We start from the raw sequence: 23,336 nt of genomic DNA on the forward strand, positions 1-23,336 counted from the left end.
CGTACTGGGAGGGAGGCAGTCGCTGGAGGAAGGGGACCCACCCAAACCCCCTCAGTGCGCCCACCACAGATCTGATGTGGGAAGGAGGAAGGACCAAATACAGGCTTGACCCAGAGCCACCATCACGAGATGGTCGTTCACCCAGCCGACCACGCACCCTGCCGGGCGCTGTGAAGAGCTGAACCACGCCGCTTCCTCCTCTGTGGGCTGACCGTCCACACCTTCAGCCACAACGTTGTCGTCTGCCAGGCAGATCCCTGAGAGAGCTCACCCCTCAGATACAAGTCTCATCCTTAAAATTAACTACACAGGGCCAGGGGGACGCCTGGCTGGTCCAGTCTGTGGACCTCGGGGTTGTAGGTTTGAGCCTCACATTGGCTATAGAGTTGACTTAAAAGTAAAATCTTCAGGGCGCCTGGGTGGCTCAGTCATTAAGCGTCTGCCTTCGGTTCAGGTCATGGTCCCAGGGTCCTGGGATCGAGCCCTGCATTGGGCTCCCTGCTCCGCGGGAAGCCTGCTTCTCCCTCTCCCACTCCCCCCACTTGAGCGCTCTCGCTCTCTCTCTCTCTGTCAAAAATAAATAAAATCTTTAAAAAAGTTTTTTTTTAATTAAAAAAAAAGGTAAAATCTAGTGTGGAATCTTTCCTTCATGTCCACACTGAGGAACTTAAAATACCACAGCACTCAAAAGTTGCATCCAGGGGCGCCTGGGTGGCTCAGTCTGTGAAGCATCTGCCTTCGGTTCAGGTCGTGATCTCAGGGTCCTGGGATCGAGCCCCACGTCCGTTTTCCTGCTTAGCGGGGAGTCTGCTTCTCCCTCTGCCTCTGCCCCCCATTCGTGCTCACGCTCTCGCTCTCTCTCAAATAAATAAAATGTTAAAAAAAATTTTCATCCACTGTTTCTGTTTGGTTTTTTTAATATATATATATATTTTTATTTGACAGAGAGAGACACGGCGAGAGAGGGAACACAAGCAGGGGGAGTGGCAGAGGGAGAAGCAGGCTTCCCGCCGAGCAGGGAGCCCGATGTGGGGCTCGATCCCAGGACCCTGAGATCATGACATGAGCCGAAGGTAGTCGCTTAACGACCAAGCCACCCAGGCGCCCTCATCCACTGTTTTAATTTCCAAAGCAACAATAAGCTGTGGCCCAGCACGATTTTTGAACAAAGCTCTCTGTGACCTGCAGAACGTGCTCGCTGAACATCACGCTTGTACAGACCCTCCCATGCATTGCCCAGATGTTTTGGTCGCTTGAATGATGAAAACAAAAAGGCACAAACACGTCCGACTTTGTCGATCGTCCTCTGGGATTAAATGATCGCGTGGACCATTCCTGACGCAAAGACAAGGTACTCGTGGATCAGACATAGAGACGGTGGTCCTTGTGTTACAGTATCATTTTCAAGACTATGTCCTAAGAAGACCTAATGTCTAGTGCTGTTCCATCGTAGGAGGAATATTCCAGAACACGAGATACACAGGAACTCCTGGATCCCATGTCAACGTGGGAAGAAAAATAAGATAGTACAACTGGGATTCCCCTTTGGCCGAGCATTGGAAACCAGCAGCTCCATAACCCTCATATGCAAAAGGAGCGACCTCTGTGACCTTTGGGGTCATGAAGTTGGAACCCTGGGTACCGGGAAGCAGAGCCAAGGCCTCTAACACGATGCCTGGCCGCCCATGGCGGGGGGTGTCTCATCCGGGCCCCTGGGCTTTTGACCCACGGGGGTGGCTGAGGCCAACCACCGAAAGAAGAATTTAATGACTCCCGTCTCCCAAGACAGGGGCGAGTGCCCCCTGAGGCCACGGGGAAAACCCATTTTGGGGCGTGAGGGTTTCCATGGGAAAGGCAAGGTGGGAGAGAGCCCTCGGGACAGCTGTCCAGAGTGAGTAGTGGTGGCGGGCTCTGGGTGACAGGCCCCCGCCCCGGAAGACTGGGGTAGCTGGAAATCAGGCGCAGCTCGCCTCTCGGCGCTTCCCAGATACCGTGTGTCTGACCAATGGAAGGCTGGCCGAGGCCGCGGGTGCCATTCTTCCAACAGTGTCCGCTCACTTCATGTCTCTGCATCCCATTCCAGTTGCAGCTTTTCCTTATGAGTCTATTTGTTGTGGTTATCTGTGGCCAGTGGTTACGACTCCCTGACAACTCAGACGGTTAGCATTTTTAAGCAATAACACATTTTAATTAAGGCACGTACACACTTTAGGTGCCATACAATTGCACGCTTAATAGACGATAGTGTAAACATAACGGCCATGTGCCCTGGGAAACCAAAAAACTCATTTGACTCGCTTTATTGCGATCTTGCTGGAACCAATCCCGCCCTGTGTCCAAGGAGCACGAGAATCGGTTCAGCCTGTGAGCTCTGGAGCGCACCCGCATCCGTGTGGCGTGTGAGCATTGGAGGACGGGGCGCTGCATTTCCACAGAAGACACATGCTCCCAAGTACGTCATTTCTGTCTGTGGGAATCAGCTAGCCCTGACAGGGGCGGTCTCACCGTTCACCATTCTGGTCCCCAAACGCCAGAGCATGAGGACACAGAAAAGAAGAAAATACAGTTAACGTCTTTGGCGCTGTGAGAAATGGGTGGCAGATCGACACAGATGGACGGACTCTAAGAAACCGTGGAATGACGAGATGGGAAAAGTGAGAAACGCCCAGTGTGGCCTTGGGAGAAGGGAACAGTGACAGGCGGCCAACACCACAGACCATCGGCTTCATTTTGGAGATGCTTGAAGGCAGCCTCCCAGCGGGGCTGACGTGCCAAGCAGAGGAAGGGGGTGGGAGGAACACAGACTTGCCGCTCCAGGGGATGGGTGTGAGGACGGGGATGCCACGGCAGCCCCCGGCGTGGGCATGGAGCTGCCCGTCACACCCGTGTCCCCACACTTCCTCGAAGAGAGCGCTACACGAGGCCTCTGGAAGTGGGAGGGAGCATGTGTGCAACACCACTCGCCATCAAACAGCCCCTAACGGTCCTTATGTTACCGTCAGAGAAGCCAAAGTGAAACCAGCCCCATGGGGCCCACGGTCCTCAGGGAAAACACACAGGCCGTGATGCCGTCAGAATTAGAAGTAGGTTTTCCCCGTTTTCGTGGTTTTCTCAGTGGGGTTCCGGTACACCCAGTCCTACCCAACCGACACGATATGATGGGCTTCACGTGGCTCCAGGAAGCTGTCGGGATGTCATCCTGCTGCCCTCAAGGCCCCAGGGGAAGGGACGACCCACGGCAACCACAGCACAGCCGGGGCTGAACCTACAGGAGCAGACCCCAGGTTTCGGGTCATTCTTCCTCTCAGGATGCAAGCACATACCACCATTGATCATCAGCGTGTTCTGTGATCCACCCCAGCGACGCAGAAGAACTGTGAGGCCAGGTGCCACCAACAGGGCTGCCCTGACGTCAGGGGGAGGCAGGGACCCCGCCCCGGACCCACTCTTCCCGCCCGCACTCCACGTGAGCTGCAGAAGGGACATGGGAGCATCTCAGCAGCTTCTCGTTGAGTCTTATGACATCGCCCACAAACGTGTCCGCACCGATGAAGTCGCCCGCGATGATGTTGGTGCACCGTGCGCCCGGCCCAGGGCACTGCTCCCGGACCCATGCGCTCAGGTACGGCAGGTTCGGGAGGGTCATCTTCCTGAGGGACTGGGACGGGTGCCCGAGGACATACGCCAGGTTCTCTGTCAGGTTGATGCCCGCCACAAACAGCCCGCCTGAAACAGGAAGGAGAGAGAGGTACCCAGGGCAGCAGACAACCCGCCTCACGCTCCGCCAGCCCACCCCCTTCTCCTCCCACTTCTCATCACCAGAGTTTCAGGTCTCCATGCAGATGACAGTTCCAACGGCAGAGGGAACATACGTGTCAATGTCAGTGCCGTGCTCCTGTCACCCGAGAGTGGGCGGAATCACGTCCCCAGAGACCTCCACGTCCTGACCCTGATGTGGTGGATGGAATAACATCCCCAGAGACATCCACATCCTGACCCCCACATGGTGGACGGAACAACATCCCCAGAGACATCCATATCCCAACCGCCACATGGTGGATGGAATCACGTCCCTAGACATGTCCATGTCCCAACCTCGACGTGGTGGACAGAATCACGTTCCCAGGGCACCTGGGTGGCTCAGTTGGTTAAGCGACTGCCTTCGGCTCAGGTCATGATCCTGGAGTCCCGCATCGGGCTCCCTGCTCGGCGGGGAGTCTGCTTCTCCCTCTGACCCTCTTCCCTCTCGTGCTCTCTATCTCTCTCATCCTCTCTCTCTCAAATAAATAAATAAATCTTTAAAAAAAAAAAAAGAATCACGTCCCCAGAGACGTCCACGTCCCGACCCCCACGTGGTGGACAGAATAATATCTGCAGAGATGTCCACGTCCTGATCTCGGGGAGTTATGAATATGTAACCCTACATGGCAACAGTGACTTTGTGGATTGATCAAGCTAAGGGTGTTGAGGTAGAAGTAGTGCTGGTGCCCCCGTGGCCTCTGTCATCACACGGGTCCATAAGAAGAGGGAGGCAGGAGGCAGATTTGAGCACAGATGAGGAACATACAGTGTTGACAGTGGAATCAGGAGGAACAAAGATGGGGGCCACAAGATGTGGCACCTCCAGAAGCTGGGAATGGAAGGAAACCCACTTCTGCGCCGGAGCCTACAGAAGGCACCAGCCTTGCCGACACCGTGATGTTAGTTCTGAGACACCCATCTTGGAACTTCCACCCTCCGATCCGTAAGAAAATACATGTGTGCTGTTTTTGGCTGCATGGTGTGTGCTATTTGTCACAGCAGCAAATGGAGACCGATACATAGCACGTGTCGGCCAGTGGATTTCTGGCGGGGCGTCCAGAATCCTCGGAAAGGTAGGCGCCTGGCCACGTCACAGATCTGCTGATGCAGAATCTCGGGGTGGGGGGGCGGTGCTTGGCAGCCTGTGTTAGGAAGCCGGCAGGCGACGTTCTGAGCACCCGGCACTGGCTTGCTAACCTGACCCACAACAAAACAGCAACGGTCACAGAAGGTGGGTGTTTCTGCAAGCAGTCTTCCCTCTAACGCCCAGAATCCAAGCTCATCAACCAGAGAAACACAAGAGAGCGAGATACTACACCACCAACAACTTGCTCCTCCGGTGGCCTCAGGTGGTCTCGGGGCCGGGCCTTATGCCCTTCCCTTAGGACACAATGCTCATGGCTTCGGGAACGCTGCTTTGTGATCATGCAGAGGCCTGAGAATTCGAGCAACATGTGTGCTTGCAGCCACGCGAATGCCCAGAGTCACACGAGTGCTGGTGCCACGTGAGTCCTTGGAGCCACGCGAGCCCTCAGAGCCATGTGAAAGTTGGAGCCACATACGTGCTGGAGCCACAGGGGCAGATGGAGCCACATACATGCTTGGAGCCACACGAGCACCAGAAGCATGGGAGGTCCACAGAGGGCCTCAAGCGAGGGGAACCCACTCACATCTGTGTGGGGAGGCTTCCTCCAGCGTAGCTTCCCATCCCCAGAGGAAAAGACAACTGGGGTTCTCAGCAGCAGTTGCACATGACACCCTCCACCCTGCTGCCCCCCACTGGCTACTTTTCTTAAACATGGAGGTGAAATTCACATGCTGGAAACAGAATGATTCAGCAGCGTGTGGCACATTCACGTGGTTGGGCAACCACCACCTCTGGTTCCAGAACATTCTCATCCCCCCCCAAAGGAGGCCCCATCCCCATGAGGTCTCATTGTTTCTGCCCCCCACACACCCGATGTGGTCGTGGTGTCTGCTTCTCTTACTGAGCACCACGTGTCCATGGTCCATCCACACTGCACCGTGTGTCCTCTCCATGGACAGACCATATTCTGTTGTGCAGATGGGCCTTCAGTGTATTTGTGCATCGACCACGAACGCCGGGTTGTTTCCACCCGGAGCAGTTTTCAAACAAACACCGTGGGCCTACCACAAAGTGGGAGCCCAGGCTCAGCCCGGTTTGGAGCTAGAACTGCACCCCACCAATTGCACCCCTGTGCTGTTTCAACCACACGGACATGCTCCACAGCATGCACCACAGCTGCGCCCCACGCAGGAGTCTGTAACAACAGACCACGGAACCCACAAAGAAGCCGGAGGTCAGTGCAGCATCCAGGCTGAAAACCCAGCTGCCTTCCGTGGAAAAGCACACGGAACCGGCTGCCAGAAGCACGTGGCAAAGCTTGGCACACTTACCGCCTCCTCGAGTCTCTGTGCAGTGACGGCTCTGTCAGTTTCAAACATGGTCATCGATGGTGTTGACTCAGGGAACCTCTACCGGCCGTGCCAAGTGGGACACACGACCACGCTGCATCACCAGCTACTGATGCACAGCATGACACAGAACAACAGGGCCTGGAGGCCCAAAGTGTCTCCTGGCACAACCACATACCCTTGACCACGGACAGGAAACAGTAAAGCCATGGACTCCACAATCAAGAAAAGGTCACTTTCTTGAAGCCAGTGGGTGCCACAAAGCCAAGATGCCCCTGCCACAGCAGTAAACTGGGGGTTATCTGCAGCACGTTTGCCAGGAGAAGTACCACAAAGCCCTCAGACCACGGGGGTCCCAATGGAAATACGTGGGACTGTGAGCATTCCCACTAGAAGGGGTCCACGTGAGCATGTGAGTCCCACACTGGCCCTCTCTGAGCTGGAGACAAGGCAAGCCCTTGGGCCAGCTGCCCGACAGGGCATGGTGGACCAAGTATGCATGGGATGAGTGCCCAGTGGCACGGCCGGCGTGCCAAGCCAGCAGCCCAGGAGGGGTCCACGCAGATAAGCCCTGTCACCTCTGTGAGGTGGATTCCACACAGCCATTGTACGAAGGAAGCCCCAAACCAAAGTAAGACGTGAAACTTGAAGAGAAAGAGGGACAGGGACACAGTCACAGAGATGGACGGACAGAGGTGGACGCAGAGAGAGACAATGTGCAGCACCGGGTAGTGGGCATTACTCACTCCTCACCCCTAAACGAAAACAACCACATCCCCACTGCACAGGGCGGCCAGACGGTCAACAAGCCCGTGCTTAGCAAGTGCCAGCTACACAGACATTCAGTGGCCGCCAGCAACTGTTTCAGCTCTTCTGCAGTAAACCGTGCACAGTGCGTCTGTGGGAGCACGCTGCACACAACACGTAGCTCACACTCCTGTGCAGGATGGCACAACCACCCCTGCAGAGCAGAGCCTGGGGCAGGGTGTGTACTCAACTACACGCACCTCGGAATTGATGCCACGTGTGTGTACACGTAGGTCCACACACAGATGTCACGTGGATATGTGTGCGTACAAGTCTATATGTATATACACCTATCTACATGGGCATATATGCACACGTACACAGGTTTGCACACCCATACGCATGTTTGTACACGTTATGCTCTTAGCTACATGCGTGTGTGCACGTGTACACACGTGTTTGCACACCCATACACGTGTTTATACGTGTTGTAAACTTGTGTACACCCATGTGCATATAGGCACACACGTGTGTGCACACCCATGTGCATGTTTATACATGTTATGCACACAGACACAAGATAAACGACTTCTAAACTTCTTTCCTGAAAGCCGGAAGCAGACCTGTGAGTGACAGCATGCGTGGGACCTGGCTGCAGGGTGGCATCACCTATATGGACAGGCCTTGCTCACCTGGGCGGCCGCAGCTCTTCATGCGCTCCAGGTACTGGATGAGCTCCTGGGCTTTCACCTGGTCCCCCCACCAGTAGGGGATCCCAGGCCACAGCTCCCCATGCCGGCTCACAACGCTTTCCTCCTCGTAGGACAGAATGACCTGTTGCCCGCGTGACCACAACTGGTTCAGTGTCGGCAACTCCTGGAGCGGGAGGGGGATGGCGGTGACTGACAGAGGACTATGGGGGTGTCTGAGAGAGACAGTGGCGGTGGAGGATCGGGGTGTCTGAGACACACAGATGGTGGAGGATCAGGGTGTCTGAGAGACGGTGATGGTGGAGGATTGGGGTGTCTGAGAAACACAGTGATGGTAGAGGACTGGGGTGTCTGAGAACGGTGATGGTGGAGAATCGGGGTGTCTGAGATGGTGATGGTGGAGGATTGGGGTGTCTGAGAGACACAGATGGTGGAGGATCGGGGTGTCTGAGAGACGGTGATGGTGGAGGATCGGGGTGTCTGACAGACACAGATGATGGAGAATCGGGGTGTCTGAGAACGGTGATGGTGGAGGATCGGGGTGTCTGAGAACGGTGATGGTGGAGGATTGGGGTGTCTGAGAGACGGTGATGGTGGAGAATCGGGGTGTCTGAGATGGTGATGGTGGAGGATCGGGGTGTCTGAGAGACGGTGATGGTGGAGAATCGGGGTATCTGAGAGATGCAGTGATGTAGTGTTATAGGGGGTGTCTATAGAGGGAATATGACAGAGGGCAGGGCTGCATCCAGAACTGCACTGTGGCCTCTGGGTTCTTAGGGGAACAGGGTCCTAGTTTTATTCTCAGCACCCTGAGCCCACACTGACTCGCTGAGACAACTCGAATAGTGATGGGCACAAGGAAGGTCACCTTTTTAAAGTTTTATTTATTTGAGAGAGAGAAAGAGAGAGAGCACGAGCAGGGGGAGGGGCAGAGGGAGAGGGAGAAGCAGGCTCCCCACTGAGCAGGGAGCCCGATGCAGGACTCGATCCCAGGACCCTGGAATCATGACCTGAGCCGAAGGCAGACGCTTAACGACTGAGCCGCCCAGGTGCCCCAGAAGGTCACCTTTTACTACATTACACCCTGTCGAAGGACCGGTGCTTTTGTCCCCTGAGGCTGAACATCCAACCTCCCACCCTCTCCTGTCTCTCCTCTGACGTCCCCATGGGAGACTCAGACTGGCAGTGTATCCCCAGGGCAACCGCTCCCGCCACCATCACCCCAGGATCCCTGAGCACCTGGGCGCCCTGGTTCACAGCAGCCCCGTGGTCTGTGTTTTGGCCCCAAACCATGAGGGACCACAGTGCTTTCTCCTGGCTTAGGACGTAATTGGACAAACGCCAGACAAAGTGATGTAAAATGGACCCAAAATGGACATGGAGTTAATGTCTCAGGTTCCTGGAGACTAAGGGAGGCCTCTTTCCCCACCGGCCAATGGAAAAAATTATCTAGATAATAAAGCACAAGGACGGCTGGGTGGCTCAGTCGGTGAAGCGTCTGCCTACAGCTCAGGTCATGATCCCGGGGTCCTGGGATTGAGCTCCGGGTCAGGTTCCCTGCTCGGTGGGGTGTTTGCTTCTCCCTCTCCCTCTGCTGCTCCCCCTGCTTGTGTTCCTTCTTTCTCAAATAAATAAATAAAACCTTTAGAAAAAAAAGAAGATAATAAAGCACAGGTTGTGTTGTGAGCTCAACTGTGTCCCCTCGAAAATCACACATTGAAGTCCTCACCCTAATACCCCATAACATGACTATTTGGAGGTGAGGTCTTTAAAGAGATAATGTAGGTAAAATGAGGTCACAAGGGTGGGCTCCGATCCCATAGGACTGGGGTCCTTATAAAAAGAGGGGATGAGAACACAGACACCCACAGAGGGATGACCACATGAGGACACGGGGAGAAGACAGGGTCTGCCTCAGGAAGGACCCGCCTCGGCCCCACCTGCGTCGGACTGACAGCCTCAGCCCTGCCTGGATCTCACACTCCCAGCCTCAGCCCTGCCTGGATCTCACATTCCCAGGTTTGGGACCAACTCGAGGAGACCTGGATCTCACACTCCCAGCCTCAGCCCTACCTGGATCTCACACTCCCAGCCACAGGCCTGCCCGGATCTCAGACTCCCAGCCTCAGCCCCACCTGGATCTCACAACCCCAGCCTCAGCCCCGCCTGGATCTCACACTCCCAGCCTCAGCCCTGCCTGGATCTCACACTCCCAGCCTCAGCCCTGCCTGGATCTCACACTCCCAGCCTCAGCCCTGCCTGGATCTCACATTCCCAGGTTTGGTCCTACCTGGATCTCGGACTGACAGCCTCAGCCCTGCCTGGATCTCACACTCCCAGCCTCAGCCCTACCTGGATCTCACACTCCTAGCCACAGGCCTGCCTGGATCTCAGACTCCCAGCCTCAGCCCCGCCTGGATCTCACACTCCCAGCCTCAGCCCTGCCTAGATCTCAGACCTCCAGCCTCTAGGACTGGGAGAGAATACATCTCTGTAGTTCTGAGGCTGCCCCATGGTGGACTGTGTGACAGTGGCCCTGGGGCACACCCAGAGAATGCTCAGGGTATCGAAACATGGTGGCAATTTCTAAACAGGCACTAAGTGTGACCCAAGGTGCTAGAGAAGCAGCCCTCCTCTGTCCGGGCAGCGCATGTGCCGCACCAGGCTGCACTTGCGGGGTCTCTCTGCTTTCGGGGCATCAAGAGGACCACACGAGTAGCCTCACCCAGCACCAGGATTCTGTCAGAATCATGCACCAGAACCAAGCAGCAGGTAAGTCTACCATCCACATCCTGCCCCACCAGCCCTGCCAAAGGGGCCCTTCTCACCCCTCGGGGACACAGCATGTCCCCAAAGATGTTCCGGATGCAGGCAACCAGGTACTCATGCAGGTCCTCCGTCATGCCCTCAAAGTTCCTGCACGCCAGGATGACAACCTCCCGGGGGTGGTTCTCCAGCCACTCTGAGATCTCCGTGAGCGTGTCCTGCGCAGGGGAGAGAGGAGCTCGTGCAGACAGTCCCCAGAGAGGCCAGGAAGGTGGGGGACGCTCCCGCAGGTTGAAGGGGCTTTTCCAAACAACACTCACTGGACAAACGGGCCAGGTCCCGCACAAACAGATACATGCAGCAGGCGGCAGCCATCTCAAACGCAGCCTCGCCAAAGCAACAGCTAAATAGGCTGTCAGCCGTTGCTCAGGGGGCAGAAGCACATGCCTGGATGTGCTTGTACATGCGTGTGTGTGACCGCGTGTGTGCATGCTCACTCCAGAGGGCACCGCGGGTGCCGAGGTGTGAAGTCTGAAGTGCCAGGGAGCACACCAAGGCCAGCCAGTGGCATGTGGAGTGAGATCCCGGGGATGGTGTCTTCCTGGCCACACACACACCCTGGAGGGCTGGGGGGGGGCAGGGTGCCCAGAGCAGGTGTGAAGCATGACGGTGATGTGTCACATTCACACTTTGGAAGCCGTCATGTAGCGGCTGGGGAGACTGAAGACACCCCAACCAAAGGCGGGAAGACAAGGCGCCCCTTTTGCAAACTCCAGGAGACACTAGAGGAGTCAGGGGTCAGGGTGCAAGCTCAGAAATGCACTCTGGTCACGAGTTCTGAAGGCCAGCCTTCTCCTGTGTGCAGTGCATGTGGGTGGAGGCCTCCCCGCTGAGCCATGCACCCCCTGTGCCCCCGTACCTCCACCAGCGCAGTGGTGTATACCATGTGCACAAAGTGTAGATTCTTCTCAGTGCCGACAAGCATGTGTGCGATCCGCAGGTCCAGGTACCGCACCCCCGCATCCAGCTGCTTGGTGACGTCCAGCACCTGCGGACAGAGGTCAGGCGTCCCTGCGGGGCACCGCGCGGCCCCCACCTCGGTGCACTGCCACCGTCCCGGGCTTGGAGTTGGGCTGGAGCTGCCAAGCTGGGGGCCACATTGTTTGATGTGCAACCAGTAGGTATTGGTTCCCGCTGGGGCTCGGGAAGCCACGTGAGCCGTGCGTTTGAGAACACGCTTTCCTGGAGACACTGGCCACGGAGAGCTGCAGAGGGAGGCTGGGGAGGCCCCGTCCTGCAGGAAATGCCCCCTGGGCCCTGACACTGGCCACCGAGAGCCACACAGGGAGGCTGGGGAGGCCCCGTCCTGCAGGAAATGCCCCCTCGGCCATGATACTGGCCACGGAGAGCCACACAGGGTCCTGCCTCCCCCACTTCCCAGGCAGTCACCAGGAAGGAACCCTGTCTGGGTCTCAACAGCACTGGGCCAGGCTCCAGGAAGCCCCACCTGGACCCTCAGGGGGCAGGAGGCACCGTGGGGGGGTGGTCAGCTACAGTGGGCACCGTCCCCACCCCACTAACAGCACCAGGAAGAAAGGTCACAGAGGGTCAAGGGAAGAAAAGGCTGTCCCCTTCCACACAACGTCATAATGGAAAAAGCATGAATTTCCATGGAAATACTTTTTACACCCTGGGTCCTCTTGCGGGGAGCTTGCGTTCCTCCTGCTAGTCTCCCTGCTGACAGATTAGGAAACTGAGGTTGTGAGGCTCCATAGAGGCCCACCATGTGCACGGCGTGGGGTCCCCACACCCCAGCCCCAGGCCGCCTCCATGCACAACCGCCTGGGAGGGACCTTGGTGCTCTTGGTGGGGCCTTGGCCAGAGACCCCGAGTTCTCAAGAGGCCCAGAGTCTGGGGAAGGGAATTCTGCCAGTGACTCCCAGGGGACGGGCGGACCCTCCTGCGGCGACCCCCAGTCGGCCCAGGCCGCTGTGCACAGGCTTGTGGTCCCGCTGCCCTTGGTGGACGTTCTGGATGGAGGGAAGAGACCATTGTGTCCCCTAAAACATCCCTTCAGACACTTGTGCTGTATTTTTAGACAGTAAAATAGGTGCTCATTGTTTTAATATTTGGAAAACAGCAGAATCCAGAGAGGCTGACAATGGACCCACGCTCTCACTGCCCAGGGCTTATCTCTGCCAGATCTGGGGATGCAAACCCCGCGCCCCCACCCGGGCAGAGAGGTCCCTGACCAGCAGGATGCGTTCCTCCCTGTTTGCCCCTCAGTGTGTGTGCTGCAAAATTTAATTTCAATTATGCCCCCTCCCCCGTCCAGTCTTCCCCAGAATCCTCAGCAGCTTCTGACATTGTACATTCTGGAGAAAATGACCCAGTGTATGCACCATTTCCCAGTGTGGGGACGCACCGTGATGGGGTTCCACTGACCCCTGTGTCTGGTACTGGTGTGCAGGCGTGGCTGGTTATTTCCTGCACGGGATTCCCTGAAGGATCTAGCCCTTTCAGCAGCGTCCAACACACACCCCACACACACACCATAGACCTCATGGGACACACCATAATGGTGTCCCAGCACCACGGGGCCCCAGGACCCCAGCACTGCAGGACCCCACCACCGCGGGACCCCAGGACCCCAGCACCACGGGACCCCAGCACCACGGGGCCCCAGGACCCTAGCACCACGGGGCCCCAGGACCCCAGCACCACGGGACCCTAGCACCACAGGGACCCCACCACCGGGGGACCCCAGCACCCAGGGACCCCACCACCACGGGACCCCAGGACCCCAGCACCGGGGACCCCAGCACCGCAGCGTCTCTAGGGCCACAATGAACCCACCTACCCCTCCCACAGGGCTCTGGGGTGACTCCCAACAGGCACCTCACGTCAGGAATGTGGTTTCTCCGCATTCCAGACCTGCAGGTCCTGTAGGATTAACGTCCTGATGGAAATTCCTGGAGCCTAGCAATTACAAAGGTCAGAGCCCTGGGGGGGGGTTGGCCTCCACTGGGGGAGAGACTCCAGAGCACGAGAGCCTGCAACCCAAAAACACAGACTCCTGAGCCCTCCCCCAGGCGGAAGTGAGAGATGGGCTGCTCCCCAGGTGACCCCCACGTTGCCGCCCCCAGCTGGGCCCCAGCTGGCACCCCTCCCCCGCTTACTGCCTCAGGCTGTGCAGGTGTCAACCCTACAGCCAGGTGCACGTCCCCGGGAGGAGACCCCGGGTCCCCCTGAGCTTCCTCTGCACGCCCCCCCCCAGGAGGACGCCCCGGGTCACTCTGACCCGCCTCTGCACACCAGGCACCACCACCCCACCCGGTCCCGGGTGAGGACTCCCCAGGTCACCCCAGTTCCTCTCTACGCCACGCCCCATCCTGTGAGGACCGCTGTTCCGGGGAGACAAGCACTGGGCAGGGAGGATGGAGCAAACCCGAATAGAGAGAACAGGTTCTGTGCTGTCCTGCACCTGAGGGACAGAACCACAGACTCCCTGCACATTCCCTGCACACCTCTCCCTGCACACCCCCCTCTGCCTTTCCCTACACACACCCCCTCCCTGCACAACCCTACACACACCCCCTCCCTGCACAACCCTGCACACACCCCTCCCTGCCTTTCCCTGCACACACCCCCTTCCTGCATTTCCCTGCACACACCCCTCCCTGCATTTCCCTGAACACACCCCTCCCTGCCTTTCCCTGCACACACCTCCTCCCTGCACAACCCTGCACACACCCCCTCCCTACATTTCCCTGCACACACCTCTCCCTGCACACACCCCTCCCTGCCTTTTCCTGCACACACCCCCTCCCTGCCTTTCCATGCACACACCCTTCACTTCCTTTCCCTGCACACACCCCCTCCTTGCCTTTCCCTGCACACACACCCCCCCCCCCCCGCCTTTCCTTGCATATTGCCTGCAGACCCCGGTCACTGCGGTTCTCTCTCATCTTTTTCACAGGCGTGTAAATCTCCAAACAGACGTCTGGACTGTTGCACAGCTCGGGGGTGTTTTCCCAGGACTGACAGGCTCTTAAATGTAACCTGGAGGCTGAAGACGCTGGCCTCCCGCCCCATCAGCCTCCAAACAGCAGAGCCCCTCGTCTTCACGACTGGGCAGGGGGCGGTCGTGTATGTCCGCTGGGTTGGTCTGGGGTCTGTTTTCCATTCCACTCCCCGACACACAGGGATCAGGGCACCTCCCCAGCCGGATGATGCTGGTCACCCCCGCTGCTGACCCGTACCTGGGTGGTGGACCACCTGAGCACCACGGGGCGGGTGACACATGGCAGGACCTTGCCCAGAAGCTGCAGCAGCCAGGACTGGGTCTGGGAGATGGGCGATTTCTTGTTCAAGCAGTAGGTCATGGTGTCGTGGCTTCCTGCAAGCAAACGCGGGGGACAATTTTCCGGGAGCCTCTTCCTGCACCGCGTGCTCTGAGCTCACGTGGAGAACAGGCGTGGGTCGTCGCCCAAAACGCACAACCACCCGGAACCTGCCGCCGCCGGCGGAGTGCATAGAGAGTCATCAGGACCGGGGGGCCCTAAATCCCATGACAGGTGTCCTTATGGGGACAGAAGAGGAGACACAGACACAGAGGAGAAGCCACGTGACCCCAGGTATGTCTCTGGTGGGGAAAACTAGAGGTCACTGTGGGGACGGCCCTGTGCAAAGTGCACCCTCACCCCACACAACCCGGGACATGCTCCTGAACTGGGCGAGGCACCCCCAGATGCATCCACACCGAAAAACTTTAAGGTTTCCCAGAAACCTCTGAAAAGAAGAGTAAGAAAGGGGGACTTTTACTCTGAGGGGCTAATGCACACGTGTTGTATATGGACGTGCCATATACATAAATAAACCTGCCATGTCAGTCAGACTCACGCTGTTGCAGAATCCACTCATCAACAGATCGCAATACTGAGTTCAGAGATGGACACCATTCTACCAATTTCAGGTACTCTAAAGAAGCATCCCAGTCAGGGGCCAAAAGGGTCCTCCCGGCACGCGGCTAACAGTGGAAATCAGGTGAGATTCCTGTGTCCTATGTCCCGTCCAGTCCAGTGTACCCTAGACTGTTGACAGATTTTCACGCACGATGAAACCGTACCGTTCTGTTGGAACATATGGGTATGTCCCTCTGAGCATGATCCCCAATGCAAAAGCTATGAACGAAACGACAGACAGATCTGACCCCATAAAGAAAAATTCACTTTTCCTTGGGGCGCCCACATGGCTCAGTCGGTTGAGTGTCCGACTCTTGAATGTGGCTCAGGTCATGATCTTGGGGTCGTGGGATCGAGCCCCGCAGGGGGCTCCACACTCAGCAGAGTCCGCTTGGGGATTCTCTCTCTCTCTCTCCCTCTGTCCCTCCCCTCACTCTGACCCTCTTTTTCTCTCCAAAATAAATTAATACTTTTTTAAAAAATTGACTTTTCCTTTACGTAGAAACTTAAAAGTTACAAATAACACAGTATGAGATGCTGTGGGATGTCCCTGTGCTCAGCTAACATCCTAAAGATGTCCCCAAGACACGCTTGTCTGAATGCCCACGTGGCGGGCAGAACGTGACCCTCCAAGATCCCCCCCCAAATCCCCTGGGACCTGTGCAGGTGTCATCCCATGCGGCAGAAGGGAATTTGCAGGTCAGTTATGGGTGTCGTGACGGGAGATTTTCTTGGATGATCTGGTGGCCTGACCCAGCCTCGAGGGACCTTAAGAGGGAGACGGGGTCAGACTCAGGGAGGTGGGCAGAAGGCATGTTGCGGGCTTCAACGTGGAGGAAGGGGCCCCTTGAAGCTGGACACGGCAGAGAAACAGATTCTCCTGGGAACCTCCAGAGGAGCTGGCCTGGGGCGCCTGGGGGGCTGAGTCGTTGGGCATCTTTCTTTTTTTAAAGATTTTATTTATTTGACAGAGACACAGTGAAGAGAGGGAACACAAGCAGGGGGAGTGGGAGAGGGAGAAGCAGGCTTCCCGCCGAGCAGCGAGCACGACGCGGGACTCGATCCCAGGACCCTGGGATCATGACCTGAGCCGAAGGCAGACGCTTTTTTTTTTTTTTTTAAGATTTTATTTATTTATTTGACAGAGAGAGAGATAGAGAGAGCAGGAACACAACAGGGGGAGTGGGAGAGGGAGAAGCAGGCTCCCCGCAGAGCAGGAGTCTGGCGTGGGGCTCGATTCCAGGACCCTGGGATCATGACCTGAGCCGAAGGCAGACGCTTAACAACTGAGATACCCAGGCACCCCGAAGGCAGACGCTTAATGACTGAGCCACCCAGGCGCCCCAATCAATAAAAAAAAAAAAAAAAAAAAGGAGCTAGCCGTACAGGCACTTAGAGGTCAGACCTGTGCAGATTTCTGGGCCCCAGACCTGTGAGATGCCCCCTGTGTGTGATATGGAGCCACAGGTTGTGGTCCTTTGTTAAAGGAGCCCCAGGACACTCTCACAGCCACCCAGATGGTGGTGACTTCGGGACCAGGGGCTCCTTCCCCACTGGTGCTGAGGTGTCCCCGACCACACCAGCTGCGTCCCTCCCCACATCTGCCGTCTAAGGGAGCTACTTGCCCACACCCTCTGCAGAGGCCACCTGTATCCAAGGGGCATGGAGGGGATGGAGGCCCCGGGACGGGCATACCTCTGTGTCCCTCCTCACTTCCCAGAACGACTCCCTGCTGATTCCCCAGGACGCCCACCGGAAAACCGCATCCCGACTGCACACAGAGTACTTAGGGACCCACAGAAAACATGCCCCCCCCCACAGGAAAACAGCCCCCGGGGGGAAGGGGAAACCCTAGGGACTCAGGTCACCAGGGAGTATGTGCAGGGACGTTATCTCTCCTTGAGCATGCTGGTGAGGCCAGGGGCGGAGAGGGGCTGCAGGGGCCCCTCCAGTGGGAGAGACTCAGCACGGTAGCCTCAGAGAGTCCAGGACTCAGTCGAAAGAGCGATGGTGGGCGAGCAAGGCACACACCCTGCAGGTTCCTGGCGAAGCTGCCCACGGTGGGGACTGATGGTCGCCACACACGGGACAGTCTCCGTGACATATGCTCCCATACAAATGTCAGCAGAGTGCACACGGTCAGTACAACACGAGGCTCCGTATTTGCCCGTGTAGGAAATGCGGACGATACTATGTTGAGTAAAAAGGCAGATGGAAAATTGTACGGTTCGATCTTGTTCTCTGTTTATAGTATCTATCTTTATAGATATATAGATATATATATATATAAATGGATCATCCCCATATATAAATGGACCCGTATGCTATATATATTAAAATATATAATTTTAAAATACAGGTAAATATATGTCAATAGAGGATTTAAATTTTTTTTTAACTTACCTAGATGTTCACATTTTTCTGCAATCATTATCTATTGGGTATATGAGTTTTCTGTGGCTCCTTCAACAAAGTACCACAAACCGGGAGGCTTCAAAGAACAGAAATTAATTGTATCCCAGCTCTGGAGGCCGGAAGTCTAAGATCCAGGCGGGGCAGGACCACTGAGATCCAGGCGGGGCAGGACCACTGAGATCCAGGCGGGGCAGGGCCGCTGAGATCCAGGCGGGGCAGGGCAAGCTCCTTCCAGAGGCTCCAGGGGAGGGTCCTCCCTGCCTCTTCCAGCTCCTGGGGCTCCAGGCAACCCTGGGCTCATGGCCGCGTCCCTCCCGTCTCTGCCTCCGTCCTCACGTGGCTTCTCCTCTGTGTCCGTGTCTCCTCTTCCGTCTCTTGTAAGGACACTTGTCCTTGGATTTAGGGCCACCCTGATCCAGGATGAGCTCATCTCAGATCCTTCACTTTACATCTGCAAAGACCCTATTTCCACAAAATGCCCCCTTCCAAGGCTCGTGGGTGGAGGGGGACATGAATTTGGGGGGCACTGGCCAGTGCCTACACCTGGGTTTGTGCTGTTGCCCCTCAGGCCCAAGAGGGACACAGCCTGATCCCAGAGTTGCAGGGGCCCAGACGGAACCCAGCAGGCCTGACTCAGGGCTGCCAGGTCATTGGATCAGAGTCCCCAAAGTGTTGAGTGTGATCTCCTTATGGGGCAGACCCACTTTGGACTCTACAGGCTCCAAGCACAGAGGACACTCAGCACACGGGTGATGGGGAGTGATGAATACAGCCATGAGAAGACAGCGGGTTCCCTACATGGAGGGACAGACTAGCAGGGGAGCTTCACCCCGAATCCCTATGCTGTCACGAAGCCACACTCCCCTGGGGTGTGCATATGCCTGCCGGGCTGCATTAGAGTAAAGGAGATGGAAAAGGGAAAACACTCATGTGGTGCATGTGTGTACACATGTGTGCATGTGTGCCTTATTGTGTGCATTGTGTGTACACGTGTGTGCATGTGTGTGTGCGTGCCTGCCTGTACTGTATGCATGCATTATGTGTGCGCGCTTGTGTGCATGCATGTGTGTCCGTGCACACATCTGTACCTGTATTGTGTATGTGTGTGTACGTCCCCTGTATTGTGTGCATGAGCATGCATGCATCTGTACCTGTACTGTGTGTGTACATCCCCTGTATTGTGTGCATGAGCATGCATGCATCTGTACCTGTATTGTGTGTGTGTACGTGTCCTGTATTGTGTGCATGTGTGTGTGCATGCGTGCCTGTATTGTGTGCATGAGCATGCATGCATCTGTACCTGATTGTGTGCATGCGTTGCATGTGCACGCATGTCTGCCTATATTGTGTGTATCCATGTATGTGCTTCGTGCAGTTTCCCCACACCTGAGACCCATGGCATGCCAGCAACACCCCAGCAAGGATGGATAGAGAGGCCCTCACCTGGGATGGAGAGGTGGTGGAGGGGCACATCCCAGAGCAGGGGGCACAGCGCTGACATCCAGTCTGTATTTGTGGTGCATGGCAGGCTCTGGAAGCTGCCACAAGTGCTCACCTGTCCGCCCATCGGAGGTCACCTTGTGAGAGCTGAGGAAGGAAATGAAGTTTTGCAGAGGTCAACCAAGGGGGTTGCTTTCCCAGGGGTGGGGGGCAGTGGCTGCCGTGCATACCCTGCCTCCAGGGGACCCCCCTGCTTGGTCATGCGCTAATCTCCCCACTGCACCTCCGGACAGTGGGAAGGGGCTCACGTGCCAGCCTGCAGAGTCTACGGGTACAGGGTTTCCATCCTGGGGGTGCCGGCGTCTTGAGGGCCCAGGTGAGCACCCCCTCCCCCTGTCTCCCTCTACCCCTGTTGGGGTAGGGCTCTGGTGCAAGGAATCCGAGAAAGGATCCTGCCGAAGCCCGTGCACTCCCTTACGAGCACCAGGGCGATGCCCGGGGCTAGGGGATGGTAGGGGGGTCTCATGGGTCCTCAGCCTATGGCCAGCGCCACTGCCTTCCAAGCATCTGTCAGCTATGTGTCCCACGCACACTCTCACAATAAGCAGACCGGTGGGCGTGTGTCACCAAGTGCACGGGGAAGGGAGCCCCAAAGACGTGGCCACAGTGGTCCGTGGACCAGCGGGCAAGCCCTCGCCCCTGGTGCCTCTGAGGCTAAAGCCACATGCCCCCGTCCAACACAGCCCGGCCTCCTGACCTGCCACCTCCACCCAAAGGGACACCATCAGGGACTGAGCCGTGCCCCGGGAGCCCCGAGGTGACACCTCCTAATTTCCCTGCAGGAGCCTGTCTTGGGCTGAGCTGTGTCGTGTCCCTGCCACCAGATTCCAACATGGCAGCCCTCGTGTCATCTCCCTGGGTCATAGGATGGGTTCTGAGCAGAAGCACGTGGGGCAGGAGACCCGGGCCCATGGTGACCATGCAGCGTGTCGGCCACCACACAGGCATTCCCGACCCACCCTCTGCGAGGGACGAGTTCCCTCTAGTCTGGATGTGGCCCTTCCTCTGGCACGGCCTCCCGCTGTTGGAGTGGTAGGGGGTCAGAATCTGCCTCCCTGAAATAATCCGCTTTGCCATAAGGATTATTTTGATCTAAAGGAGACTGAGAAAAAGCAGAAACAAGAAAAACTCTCTGCCCTCCTCCTGTCTGCTTGAAAGCAGGCATAAATTTCCCTTTGTGAAGCCGTCCCTGCTCCCTGCTCCCTGCTCCGTCCCCTGTACCAGGAGAGGGAGGAATATTCTCACTGGGGAAGTCTGCATAACAAGTCTCACTAAGTAACACTCACCTCCCATTGGTTTCCCCCAAACGCTCACCTTCTCACAGTTTACTGTCCCTACGACCCCAACCCCCTCTTCCTCTGGCTTGTCACTTCTCCACAAATGTATCACCCCTTGTTGAAATGGCAGGTAAGCCCATAAGTCTAACTATCTCCTTGAATCCACTTCTCTTCTGTGAAGGCTTCTGCACACCTACAGAATTAACCTTTTCTCCTGTCCATCTGTCTTTTATCATTTTATTTTATTTTATTTTATTTATTATTTTGTTTATCTTTTTTTTAAGATTTTATTTATTTGACAGAGAGAGACACAATGAGAGAGGGAATACAAGCAGGAGGAGTGGGAGAGGGAGAAGCAGGCTTCCACGGAGCAGGGAGCCCGATGCGGGGCTCAGCCCCAGGACGCTGGGATCATGACCTGAGCCGAAGGCAGACGCTTAACGACTGAGCCACCCAGGCGCTCCTATTTTATTTGTCTTTTAAGTAAGCTCTATGCCCAACATGGGGCTCGAACTCTCAACCCTGAGATCAAGAGTTGCATGCTCCACCCACTGAGCCAGCCAGGCACTCCTGTCTTTTGTCATTTTAATTTGCGGGTCCCAGCACAGAACCTAAGAGTGTAGGAAAAAAATGTCTTCCTGGTCTACACTGTGTCTAGTACGCCAAAAGCCAACACCATTGGTTCTCATTCTGTCTCAGCAGCAACAAAGACCAGTCCTCTCTCCCATCCATGAAAGGGTCCTTGAGATAATCTAGTAGCACCCGGGCCATCCGTCTTCACTCATGGCCTGTCCCAGGGCTCTCTCAGCTCACGCTCGGTGTCAGTGGTGTCCCTGCAGGAGTGAGTGTGGGACCCCAGACCTCCTGGGGGGCTGACGTTCACGCAGCAAGCGTCCAGGCTGGACTGTGCCATGTCACACACACACACACACACACACACACACAGGAACCACTCCTCGAGGTGCCGTCCGGCCACAGATGGGCCACTGCCTGCCCCGTGCCCACAGAGGTGTCCGGAATGCAGGTGGATCAGGAATTGTGTAACCCCATCCTCAGGACTCCATCGTGTGTGTTGGTGGACCGCATCGGGGCATGTGGTAAGGCCTGACTAGGACACACAGCCTCTGCATGCTTGTTAGAACAGGGGCCAGGGCCATGCCTCTCCCAGCTGCCGCCCCAGGGGGCCTCTTCACCCCCAACTGAAGAGCTGGCCAGAGCCCAGTCCCATCCCGGTGCCCCGGAGAGGAGGCTCTGGTGAACCCTGGGATCTCCCAGGGACTCGTCATTTTGCTTCCAAGGAAAACGGCTCTCTGAGCTTCAAATGAAGGCGGACAGAACATGCCCCCTAAAGTGTGCCCTTTGGACATTAGGGTTCTTCCCAGCGGAAGGCCAGCGAGGAGCACCAGGCACAAAGAAACTGCAGGACGAGGCACAGGTTACCCTGCAGAAAGGCTCTTTCCAAGCAGATGGGGACGTCGACCTCCAGAGGCATCTCTGTCCCCGCACCTGGGAGAGGTCCTGGGTGCACCTGCACCCCCATGCTGTCCCCACCGAGCGCGCCCTTCCTCAGCTGGACCCCTTCCTCAGCTGGACCGCCTCCACCCTCTGGACTGGAGCAAGGCAGGGCTTAGGCAAGTCCGGGGGTGGGGATTGCACAAAACCGGGGTGAGAGCGGGTTCACAGACGCCCACACCCAGTCAGGTGAGATACCGGAGCCTCCCACCTGTGAGTGTGCAGGGAGGCTGCTCCGCACCCCATGCGGCACGTGTCATCCTCGGGCGGTGACAGTGACACAATGACGCTCAGGAAATAGCTCTTCGGTGAATAAACAGGCGAACTCGCGGCCGGCAGACCCACCTGACATTCCGCCCTCCTCCTCACCTGGCTCCCCACCGCTCCCTGACCTGCCTGTCTGGAGGCCCTGCCCCAGCACCTAAGGACCCGCCATGACCCCCGGGCCAACAAGTGTTTCACCTGCTCGGCAGTAAGGTCGGTGCCCAGGGAACCCGCCACCATCAGGACCCCGGGGCCACAGCCTGGGGGGTCCGGGCTCAGCTCTGACCCCAGCCAGTTCCCACCCTCCCCGCCGGCAGGGACACCAAGCCTGGAGTGGACACTCTGGCGGCCCTTCCTGCTGCCCCTCCAGCCGGGTCGGGAGGAAAGGGCAGCCTCAGCACGCGACCCGTCCCCGCCCCCGCCCGCACCTCAGGCTGGGACCACCCACCTGCCCGCTGGCCCCGCAGCGGACCCCCTGCACTCAGCCGGGAGGCACTCACCGCCCGCGGCAGTCTCTCCGGCAGAGTTTCCAGCAGAGGCTCCCTGCGCTTGCCCCCAACGCTCAAGCACGTCCTAAAATGCTCTCTGCCTTGCCATTGGACGTCGGGAACACCGCCCCCAAGAGGAGGAGGATCCGCCTCCAGGACACTCATTTCCTGCCCTGCGGAGCGGCAGCCTGCCACCTCCAAGCCCAGAGCAGGACCCCCCAAGCCCAGAGCAGGACCCTCAGGTCCAGAGCAGGATCTCCAAGCCCAGAGCAGGACCCCCGCCCCCAAGCCCAGAACAGGACCCTCAAGTCCAGAGCAGGATCCCCAAGCCCAGAGCAGGCCCTCCCCAAGCCCAGAGCAGGACTCCCCCAAGCCCAGAGCACGACCCCCAAGCCCAGTGCAGGCCCTCCCCAAGCCCAGAGCAGGACCCAAAGCCCAGAGCAGGAGAGTCCCCAA

The 23,336-nt window shown here is 57.2% G+C and overlaps 1 protein-coding gene across 3 annotated transcripts; it reads right to left on the bottom strand.

Moving 5' to 3' along the window:
* Positions 1-1,072: 1,072 nt before the first annotated feature.
* On the bottom strand, positions 1,073-23,009 carry PLCXD1 (phosphatidylinositol specific phospholipase C X domain containing 1). Of its 3 annotated transcripts, none has more exons than XM_027607284.2 (7): positions 22,893-23,009; positions 19,283-19,426; positions 14,723-14,859; positions 11,380-11,508; positions 10,523-10,678; positions 7,677-7,860; positions 1,073-3,726 (listed from the first exon to the last, which is right to left on the bottom strand). In XM_027607284.2, exons 2-7 carry the CDS (start codon positions 19,404-19,406, stop codon positions 3,413-3,415), a joined length of 1,044 nt encoding a protein of 347 aa, XP_027463085.1. In that variant the 5' UTR covers positions 19,407-19,426; positions 22,893-23,009; the 3' UTR covers positions 1,073-3,412. The 3 variants fall into 3 exon arrangements, with proteins under 3 accessions (XP_027463085.1, XP_027463086.1, XP_027463087.1); XM_027607285.2 differs by having other exon boundaries at positions 22,841-22,904; XM_027607286.2 differs by lacking the exon at positions 22,893-23,009 and adding an exon at positions 17,828-18,249 and having other exon boundaries at positions 19,283-19,420.
* Positions 23,010-23,336: the final 327 nt, after the last annotated feature.

The sequence above is a fragment of the Zalophus californianus genome, chromosome X (genome assembly GCF_009762305.2).
Source record: "Zalophus californianus isolate mZalCal1 chromosome X, mZalCal1.pri.v2, whole genome shotgun sequence".
NCBI classification, from domain to species: domain Eukaryota; kingdom Metazoa; phylum Chordata; class Mammalia; order Carnivora; family Otariidae; genus Zalophus; species Zalophus californianus.

Coding starts and splice junctions, on each gene's coding strand:
- PLCXD1 (XM_027607284.2), bottom strand. CDS start 19,406: ATGGGCGGACAGGTGAGCACTTGTGGCAGCTTCCAGAGCCTGCCATGC. Junction 11,509..14,722: donor TCAGGTGGTCCACCACCCAG/GTACGGGTCAGC, acceptor CTCTGTCCGCAG/GTGCTGGACGTCACCAAGCA. Junction 10,679..11,379: donor ACACCACTGCGCTGGTGGAG/GTACGGGGGCAC, acceptor TCCCCTGCGCAG/GACACGCTCACGGAGATCTC.